The sequence below is a fragment of the Gopherus evgoodei genome, unplaced genomic scaffold (genome assembly GCF_007399415.2).
Source record: "Gopherus evgoodei ecotype Sinaloan lineage unplaced genomic scaffold, rGopEvg1_v1.p scaffold_63_arrow_ctg1, whole genome shotgun sequence".
Taxonomy (NCBI): domain Eukaryota; kingdom Metazoa; phylum Chordata; order Testudines; family Testudinidae; genus Gopherus; species Gopherus evgoodei.
Window position 1 is genome coordinate 730,330 of NW_022060084.1, and position 10,151 is coordinate 740,480.

Below are 10,151 nucleotides of genomic sequence, written 5' to 3' on the forward strand. Positions count from 1 at the left end.
TACTTTCCACCCTGGACAAGGAGCTTACTCCGTCTTCTCCCACCCTATGATCTCGAGGTTCCTCAAAGGTCTGGAGCATCTATACCCCCTAGTACGACGCTCCGCCCCTTCCTGGGACTTCAGTTTAGTTCTGACGAGAGTTACGTCCCCCCCGTTCGAGCCATTGGCAGCCTGCTCACTCCTATATTTACCATGGAAAACAGCCTTCCTTGTAGCCATTACATCGGCTAGGAGAGCCTCTGAGCTTCAGGCTCTGATGGTGGACCCACCATACACGGTGTTCCACAAGGACAAGGTACAGCTACGCCCACATCCGGCGTTCCTCCCTAAAGTAGTCTTGGCCTTTCATCTCAACCAGGACATATTCCTCCCGGTCTTCTTCCCCAAACCGCATACATCTCGTAGGGAGCAGCAGTTACATTCGCTCAACGTCCATAGGGCGCTCGCCTTCTAAATTGACCGTACGAGGCCCTTCTGCAAAACGCCCCAACTCTTTGTTGCAGTGGCGGACCGAATGAAAGGCCAGCCCGTCTCTTTTCAGAGGATTTCGTCCTGGGTAACAGCGTGCATCCGGACTTGCTACGATCTGGCTCATACCTCTCCGGGTCATATTACCGCACATTCTACCAGGGCCCAGGTCTCGTCGGCCGCCTTCTTAGCTCAAGTACCTATTCAGGAGACATGTCAAGCAGCTACATTGTCTTCGGTACACACCTTTACTTCCCATTATGCCCTGGTGCAACAATCCAGAGACGATGCAACCTTTGGCTTAGCAGTTGTGCATTCTGCAGTTTCTCACTCTGACCCCACCGCCTAGGTAAGGCTTGGGATTCACCTAATTGGAATGGATGTGAGCAAGCACTCGAAGAAGAAACGATGGTTACTCACCTTTGTAGCTGTTGTTCTTCGAGATGTGTTGCTCATATTCATTCTAAAACCCGCCCTCCTTCCCCACTGTCGGAATAGCCGGCAAGAAGGAACTGAGGAGCGGACGGGTCAGCAGGGGTATATATTCGGTGCCATAGCTGCGCCACGCCAGGGGGCACCCAGCCGACCCGCCGGGTGTTGCTAGGGTAAAAATCTTCCGATGAACATACACGTGGCACGCTTACACCTAATTGGAATGGATATGAGCAACACATCTCGAAGAACAACAGTTACAAAGATGAGTAACTGTCTTTTCTTTGTCTCTTCACCAGGGTCAGTTCTTAATGTCTTTTGTAGGCAGGAATTCCTGGACTTTGGCAATTTCAGCGGAGCGAGTGTTCCTTCTTCTTTCCTGAAGGCATTGTGGCTCAGCATCATATAGGGAAGAGGTTACCAGCACAGCACCCTGTTGTGGTTTGGTTTCCGTAGCAAATACTGAATGCAGGTTAGCTCTGTCAGTGAATAAAGGAGAGGTTACCAGCACATAACCTTGTCCTTTTCTCCTGTGGTTCAGGAGGAAAAGAAACACGAGAAGGAGAGACAGGCTGATCAATAGTAGGAGTGGAATTATCTCGAGGTGGAGGGGCCTTTTTGCAGTGAGACACATGGATCCAGGCAGTCAGTCCTTGGCACTTCACAGCAGTGTTGGTAGTGAGCCGGAATTGGTAAGGGCCTTTCCAGCACGGAGCCAGAGCAGTCTTTTTCTGGTGGACCTTTACATAGATCTAGTCTCCTGGTTCCAAGGAGTGGCAGGGCTGCTAGTGTCTTTGGCTAGCACTTCTTTACCTGTAAGAAAAGAAACCTAACACATTTCATTAGTGCCTGGCAGTGTTTGCAGATTTTACAGCTGCTTGGGCACATTCAAGCCCCCCCTCTTCTTGGTTGTCAGCCAAGCCTTAGCTGTGAGCAGTGTCCTTGAGTGGGGCCAGCATCTTATCTTTGGACTGAGTGTACTAGCTACTTTTTTTCAGTTAATTCATTCTGTTCTTTTTTCCTTTTCCCCTTCCTGACTTCTTTTAACCTACAAGGGAAATTTCCGCTCTTCACTCATACACCTTTTACCCAACAATGAACGCATGCACATTGCCATTATACAGTACATTAGTCTTATTATTCAATGTATGCCACATATACCCTTCCAGTAAAATAACTTTATTACAGAGCTTTGGAGCAACAAGCCAGGACAAGCACACCCACTTTTGAGGAGTCTACTCGGTACAACCTCTGGTGTCCAATAGCTTCCCACCAGACCCGGCCTACCTATGTTTACAGGATTGGGGCTAAATCCTACTTGCTTTATGATGAGAGTAGTCCCGTTGATGTTGATAGTCTTACTTGAGTCAGCGAGGAAGCAGGATTTGGCCTGAACTGCATTAAATTTACTTACACAATTTCCCCTCTGCCCCTCATTACACACGCACTCACTCGTTGTTGCTGGAATAATTTTTTTTATAGGAAATCACACAGTACTGTAGCTTTGCACTTGATTTCAACACTAGAAGTGAAGTGATATTGGTGATTACTCAATTGCTGCATGAATTCCTTCAGAATATATATGTGAAATCTCAGGATAGCATCCCTGTGTAGTAGATGTATTGCGTTTGTTCATTTAATATTATAAGCCCTCGTGGAGATGATGGAGTTTTTTGCTTAGTGTGTTATGATGTAAAATGCTGTGTAGAATCCCAGCACAATACAAATATGGATAACATTGACATCAAAATGGGGAAGGGGGGGTCACTGGTCCATATTCTCTGCAGGATTTTAGGCTGGAATTGGACTCCTAATTCCTTTATGCTCCTCTGAGTATCTCAGCCCAAATAGATGGGAAAGCTACCAGACCCAGGTAGTATTTCAGAGATGTGGGTTTCTTGGTTTTTTTTTTAAATCAAAGTTGGCAGTGTATTGAAAACTCTCCTGCCTCTTTTGCAGGTGATGGAGAAATCTGCAGAGATCTCCACCTCCTCTTGTGTTAATGATGCTCCAGCAACAGTCTTTTCCTCCAGCGTGGCAACAGACACTCAAGACTATGTTATCACGCCCATTCCCCCACAGCCTGCAGTTCAGCCCATCCTGGAATCCCCTTCTTCTGCTGGGAGGCCAGGTAGAGTGTTAGATACAAAACTGTAAATTTCAGGTTCTTTCTCACGTCTCCCCCCACACGCTGACGAGTGCTTTGAGGTATTTCCATAGAATGTGGTTCACTTCGCTATGAATCTTTCTCACTGCTGACTTTGCTCATGTGGATCACATTTTGGAGGGAGCACTGACAAGCAAGGTTTACGTCTCCTTGGGAGTCCCTCTTCAGCACAAACAAACATAGATGGCTCCCTAACCTGCATAGGAACTGCACCCATCTAGTCTGGTATCCTGTCTTGGACAGTAGCTGGTTCCAGATGCGTCATGGGAAGGTGAAGGTGCAGTGGGCAGATGTGGGTTCATCTGCCCCCAGCATCAGGTCCCCATCCTTGTCTCTAATAGAGATTGGATTAAGCCCTGAAGCACAAAGTTTAATATTGTTGCCTCTGCACAAGTGCCTAGCCAATATGCAAGGCTTGGCTGTCTTCCATGGATTCTTACTTTTGCTCTAGTCTCATTCCTTTTCCCCTCTCCCATACCAACCACCTCAATTCATAGGTCGTTGTTTTGTTTACATGATGGTTAAGTTACTTTCTGTGATCACTGCATGCTTGCAGTTCTGATTACCATTGCGCTACGTAGGTTAGCCACTTGTAGGGGTAGCTCAGTGGTTTGAGCATTGGCCTACTAAAGCCAGGGTTGTGAGTTCAGTCTCTGGGGTGGGGAGGCCCACTTAAGGGTCTGGGGCAAAAATCAGTACTTGGTCCTGCCTAATGAAGGCAGAGGGCTAGACTTAATGATCTTTCTAGGTCCCTTCCAATTCTAGGAGATAGGTACATCTCCAATTATTAAAACTGACTATGCAGGGGAAGAAATGAAGCTGACTATACACAAAGGCTCACTTCCTTAAAGGTATTTAGGTACCTAACTTCCATTAGGAAGCCTTCAAATGCATAAAGGAAACTGCAGAGATTTGTTTTATGAAGTTGTTTGAGTTAATCATGTCTCTTGTCTTGACAGTAATGAAAGTAGGTAATACATATCAAACCAAAGGGAATTTAACTGTGCAAACCATAAGACAAAAAGCGGGATTTTAAAAAATCCCAAAGACTTTTTAATTTGTCCAGAAGGAATGCTAAATCCTTAGAACAGAAGCTGATATCTATACATTTAGAGAGTATGATGGCAGTTCATACTAACTGCACTGGCTAGTAGCTCACTTGTTTTAAAACCATTGAAATTCTAACTTGAGACTTTGATTTTTTTTTACATAGTAGTGATTTCACCAGTGCCATCCCCATATTATCCAGCACCCCCTCCCATTGTCAGCGAGGTGGGAGACAGTGGCAGCATTGCTGTGCCTTACTCCTACAATCCCAATTGCAGTGATCTACCTCAAGGTAAGAGGGATGCATTCTCTAACTGTGCATGCTCCGGATTGTATATCCTAAAGCAGTGGTCTCCAACTTTTTTACAATCAAGATCACTTTTTGAATTTAAGTGCAACCCAGGATCTGCCCTGACCCACTCACTCCATTTCCCCCTCTCTACCCCCCATCGCTCACTCTCCCCCATCCTAACTCACTTTCCCCAGGCTGGGGCAGGAGACTGGGGCCAGGAGAATGAAATAACAGGCTAACAGTGAAGATCGTGATGTCTGTGGAACACTGGAACAGCAGCAAATGCAGGGGGGAGGCAGTTTTTGTTTACAATGCTCTTTTAAGTGTATAGAAACCAGAATAATCTTCAGTAAAATATAACCACAGTGTGACACCTGCCAGACAAGCAGCAGTGAGGCTAGTGAGATTCATCTATAAGTACAAGACAGAAATAGGGCATGGCTACACTTACAGTTCTGCAGCGCTGGTAGTTACAGCTGTGTTCGTACAGCTGTGTAGGGCCAGCACTGCAGTGTGGCCACACTGACAGCTACCAGCGCTGCAGTGTGGCCACATTTGCAGCACTTGCAGCACTGTTGGGAGTGGTGCATTGTGGGCAGCTATCCCAGCATTCAAGTGGCTGCAACGTGCTTTTCAAAAGAGGGTGGTGGGGTGGAGTGTGACAGGGAGCGTGGGGGAGACAGAGAGAGTGGATTTTTGGAGCTGACACTGTTCTCAGCTCCCTGCCTTGCAAGTTCTAAGGACTGGAAGATACACAGTGCCTACCTTCAATCATTTTTAAAGTTTTGACCTTTCCCCCACCTGTCTCTTATTCACTAAATGCTAATTAAGCACTCCTAAATAGCCGTCAGACCACATAAACAGTTGCTCAACATTACCACTCCCCCCTCTCTCCTCAAGCAAACAGCTTTGAACATTCCAAAGCAATTCTCCTGCCTTCGCTGGCTCGCTCGCTGGAGCAAAGAGCAGCTGTGTTTGTTTTTTAGCAAGTAGCTACGGGGAGATCGGAGTTCAGCCATTCTTCTGGTTTGTTGTGGACAGGAATTCTGGGATACCTCCTTATACCCCGGAGGCCAATAAAAGCGCTGGTGGTGTCCACACTTGCTGACCAGCGCTGCATCACCAGCGCTGGAATCGCTACACCCGAGGCAGACCAGGTGTACAGCCAGCGCTGCAACCAGGGAGTTGCAGCGCTGGCTGTGGTTTGCAAGTACGGCCACATCCTGAGTTGCAGCGCTATAACCCCCTCACCAGCGCTGCAACTCTCCAGTGTAGCCAAGCCCATAGTCACCAAGAATTTAGCGTCACCTTACAAGACCTCAAGAAATAGTTTTCTGGATAAGAATTTTACTAGTGCAGTCTCAGAGGTGCTGTCTGGAATGCTAATGCAGGGAGTCCCGTCAACATACTTTACACTTCTCGTTCCGGTGGAGTACCGGAGTCGATGGAAAGTGATCTCCGGTCGATTTAGCGGGTCTTCACTAGACCCACTAAATCGAACCCCTCCCTCCCTGGGTCGATCAGTCACTGCAGCATCAATCCATGGTAAGTGTAGACATACCCTGAGAGTCAGGCAGTGGAGGGTCAGTAAATGGAATTCTACTGTACGTGTACACCAGCCCTTCTTACAGTTATCCCCCTTCCCCAAAGAAACAAGCTAGTTAATATGTAAAAATATTAATTGTTAATTTGAAATTACAGATCTTTAGGAAGTTTAGGTCCACGTTTTCAAAAAAGACTGTTTTAGGTGTCTTAAATGTTGGTTGCCCAATTTGACAAACTTCAACAGGCTTTGATTTTCAGAAAGTGTTTGTTTGAATCCTGAACCTCTGAAAATCAGGCCCTATTGAGTGCCCAGAATATCTAGTCACTTCGGGAAATCTAGGCCATGGTAATTTCTACTTTAATATATTATCACTTGTTTTAAAGTTTGTAATAGCCTCTGATGGATTATAGTCGTTCTGTGAAGAGCATCATTGAGCAAACAATTTATAGCAATAGATTCATTTTAGTTTTTCTTATTAATGTTACTTGTTAATGTATTACTTGTCAAAATGGTTAATCCAGTTTTTATTGTGCTAAACTGCATAGATTGTTTACACATATGTGCTAACTTCGAGAATATCACTTCTGAAAATAATTTGAGTCAGATTCTGAAATCTGTATCCTAAAAATACATTTAGAAAAAGTAATGTTGTCCGATGAACAATTTTATTTTTATTCATTTACATAGTTTTAACAAGGCCACAAACAGGTGACTGTTTCTGGGTGGTTTTTTGTCCACAATCCTTAATAATTATAGCATGTTTTCTGATTTCAGATGCAAAGGTAGTGCAGTATTATTTTAATTTGGGATTGCAGGTAAGTGCTTGTCAGATGTGGTATGGTAAACCGTTTGTACGATATCACCTATCTTGACAGATGCATTGATGTGCCCGAATAGGGCTTTTAAGTGTTCTGAATATGCTTCCTGTGCACTTGGCTATTAGTACATGCATGTGTGTGTGGAGGAGACTAAGCGTACAGTGCAGGAAGTTTGAGTTGTAAATTGTGAAACTCATAAAGAGCGTTTACATGTAGTGAGTTGCATTTCGGTGGCTTGAGGAGCGTGGGTGGGTAAAGCATTGTTCTTCCCATTTATATGGAAAGGGTGGGTGAAACAGAGAGAAGTTTAAGGTTTAGAGCATGGTCAAGTGCCTGTTGAAATCAGTGGGAAAATTCTCGTGGGCCCCATGTGTCTTGCCCAAGGCAATTGAGCAAGTCAGCAGGAACAGAAACCAGGCGCCTTATTTTGATCTCGACTACAATTAAGTCCATAGTAACTCCTAACTCCCAGCTGATGCTCAAATGGCCATGTGATCTAGTTGACTTTAGCATTATTAATAATCCAGGGTTGAAGCTAGAGCATTATTCTCCAGGTATGGGGCCCCAGTGCTCAGGGTTCCTACTGACTCTATGCCCTTACCACCCACCCTATGGTGGTAGAGGGTTCTTGGCCCCTGTCGGGATAAGAATCTTGCAGAATGCAATAAGACATTCTACAGTATAGAAATTACTAATAAATAGAGGCTAAATTACTGGCAATACCTTCTCTATATTTATTAGTATGTGGCACACCAAAAAAGATGGTATGAGATTGTAGTGCTCAGCAGGCGGTAACGCCAGTACTACAATTGCATCTGCCCTCTGATTCTGATGGACTAGATGATGCTGATATGCTGTGGACTAAGACCCATGCCAGCCTCTCCTGCAATAGAAAATCCTCAAATGCCTTCTTTTCCTATATGTGTGGGGGGGAACATTTTTAATTCTTCGGGAGGGTATAATACAGTTGAGAAAAGTGCTTGGGCAGAAGCGTTTTGGTGACTTTCTGGCAGTCTGCAAGATGTAATGTGTACAACATTGTTAACCATTTTCTGGAAATGTTCATGGCTAAGTGCTACGGAGGTGTGGGGAGGGAAGTACACACATACAAACTCTAAAACATCTCTCCTTACTTTGAATTTCCTAAGTATTACCATCAGAGCTATTGGCGTTCCATGGAGTACAGGCAACAGGCACCGGTGCCACCACCTGCAGAAGCTTACTCAGCATACCCCAAGCCTGCCCCCATGGTGGAGCAGTCAGTACCTTGGCTGTACACTGACGTTGGGAGGAATAAGGTCCAGCAAGTTCCCCCAGAAACAGCAAATGGTTAGTATTTTCAGCTGACCATTTGTGTATGCGAGTGTGAGCCGTTAAGTAGAAATGGGCTTCCTATTGTTGATTTACCAATTGTCACAGCAGAGTTGATTGATGTGGTCCTTTTTCCTTGCTTTGTCAACTGAAATTGCAGACCAATGTGACTAACTGTTGTAGCTCACTGGAGTAGTGTAATGGGCCTCTTTACATTTCCCATTAGAAGAGACAAATGATTAATTGCATATAATGGCCTCTGGAATTGGTGAAAACACGTGTGTGTGGGGGGTGTTAAAATTGAGTTCTAATGTAAAATGAGGATAACGTATGGTCTGTATAGGTGTGTGACAGGAGATAGTGTCTTCTATCATTTTTTAAATTATTGTTCATTACCTACAGCCGGGATAGATGCTGGCAAAAAATCAGAATTGACTGTGTGAGCCCTGCTCCTTTATAGGTTATTTTAGGGTTGGGTGTCTGCTATTTTTGATATATTACTTAAGTTTATGATTTAGAATTGCTGATATTCAGGGCTAGGTAACCCAGCAAGAAACAAAAAATATATTTTTGGCTTGACCTTGGTAGACCGTAGATGCTTTTCTAGACGGACCTTCTTTTTCCAAAGCTGGGTGGGATGCTGAGTGTTTAAAATTGTGTGGGCCTCGTGATGACATTTTTTCTTTTCTGACCCACATACAGCAAATCACAGTGATGTTTTTATTTTAAAAAAATCCTACATTTTGAGTACTAGTAGCCGTTCCCTTAAGTTTTTTTAAAAGCGGAAGACTGGAGCCATGGTTATTGGTCTCTATTCGATGTCTTGGCTGTCTAGACAGCCATTATTGCTGGCTCTCTTCCACTGTGCATAAAGTTACAGCAACAGTTAGCTCAACCCAACAGTTTTGTAAAAGGCATATAGTTAAGGGTGGGGGGGAGGGGCAGTGCTAAATGAGTAGAAGATGTCAAAGTTTGATGTCTGGCCTCATTAAAAAGTCTCTGATATTGGGCTAATGGAGTAGACATGGTAGGAACTGGCATATCTTTGTCACAAGCATTAATTGATCAATGACAATTTCACAGGCTTGCAGTTCTGCTGCAATTATAACCTATTCTATTAAGTTTCTTTACCCCATATCCATCGCCATATTATCAAGTCAGAGGTTACAAAGAGAGGTGTTCTTTTGCTTTGTTTTTTAAATCCCCTACTGTCCTGCAGCTCCCCAGACAAGTTCAAAATGGGATCTGCCCTTCCTCTGAGCCTCAACAAAAAGAAATACAATCAATAGGCAATGAATACTTAACCAGACCTGGAATACCTCTGTGAGTGAGCAGGTTCCCTTCCAGACTTACTCAAGAGCTGAGATGGTCTTCTTGTCAGTGTACACCTCAGAAGGGCATAAATTATTATTTATCTAGATATATTCTGCGTTGTCAGTGTCATACTATTGTTTCAATTGTAATGAAAATGAAGGACTGCATAAAAATGGCCAGAATGTTAAAATATGTCACCTGTGTGTTTTTCAGTTACTTTCCAAAATGTAGAGCCTCCACCTCAATCCCACGGAACAGTATGTTATCCAGTAGCGACAGATCCCTATGGCCAGCCACCTCCACCTGGGTTTGACTATCGCGTCTCTTTAGTACCTCCTTATCATTATGTTAGCACTTGGCATCCTGCAAATCCCTCCTATGGTAATCCTTCACAGTTCCATAATACTGTAAGTCCTAGACAGATGCATCCAGTCAGCTACGTTACTTCACCGAGTCCTGTATCCTATTATGGACCTCCAAGTATGTAAGGCAAAGTGACGTCAACTGCACTAAAGTTTTCTTGTTTTCTCTGTTAATGGATGTTGTAGTGGCTGCTAAGCTGTTTTGTGTGTTTCATTTACATATTTCTCTTTTGTTTTATATTAATGGTAAAACTCTGTTTAAAACTTGAGTATTGTTTTAGTAGAGTATATTGGAAAGTAAAACTATTGTACAGCAAAGAACATGAAGCTTATGTTCAACTGTCCATAATCTATAACAATGCAATTTCTTTCATGCTGGTATATATACACTATC

The 10,151-nt window shown here is 44.0% G+C and overlaps 1 protein-coding gene across 1 annotated transcript in view; it reads left to right on the plus strand.

The window, feature by feature from the left end:
* The window catches only part of LOC115643591 (putative bifunctional UDP-N-acetylglucosamine transferase and deubiquitinase ALG13), a 49,260-nt gene extending 39,377 nt beyond the window's left edge, over positions 1 to 9,883 (plus strand). Inside the window, exons 18-22 of the mRNA XM_030547604.1 lie at positions 2,860 to 3,031; positions 4,281 to 4,406; positions 6,727 to 6,767; positions 7,919 to 8,099; positions 9,609 to 9,883. Coding sequence (XP_030403464.1) covers positions 2,860 to 3,031; positions 4,281 to 4,406; positions 6,727 to 6,767; positions 7,919 to 8,099; positions 9,609 to 9,883 — 795 coding nt within the window. The remainder of the gene's footprint in view (positions 1 to 2,859; positions 3,032 to 4,280; positions 4,407 to 6,726; positions 6,768 to 7,918; positions 8,100 to 9,608) is intronic.
* The last annotated feature ends 268 nt before the right edge of the window (positions 9,884 to 10,151 follow it).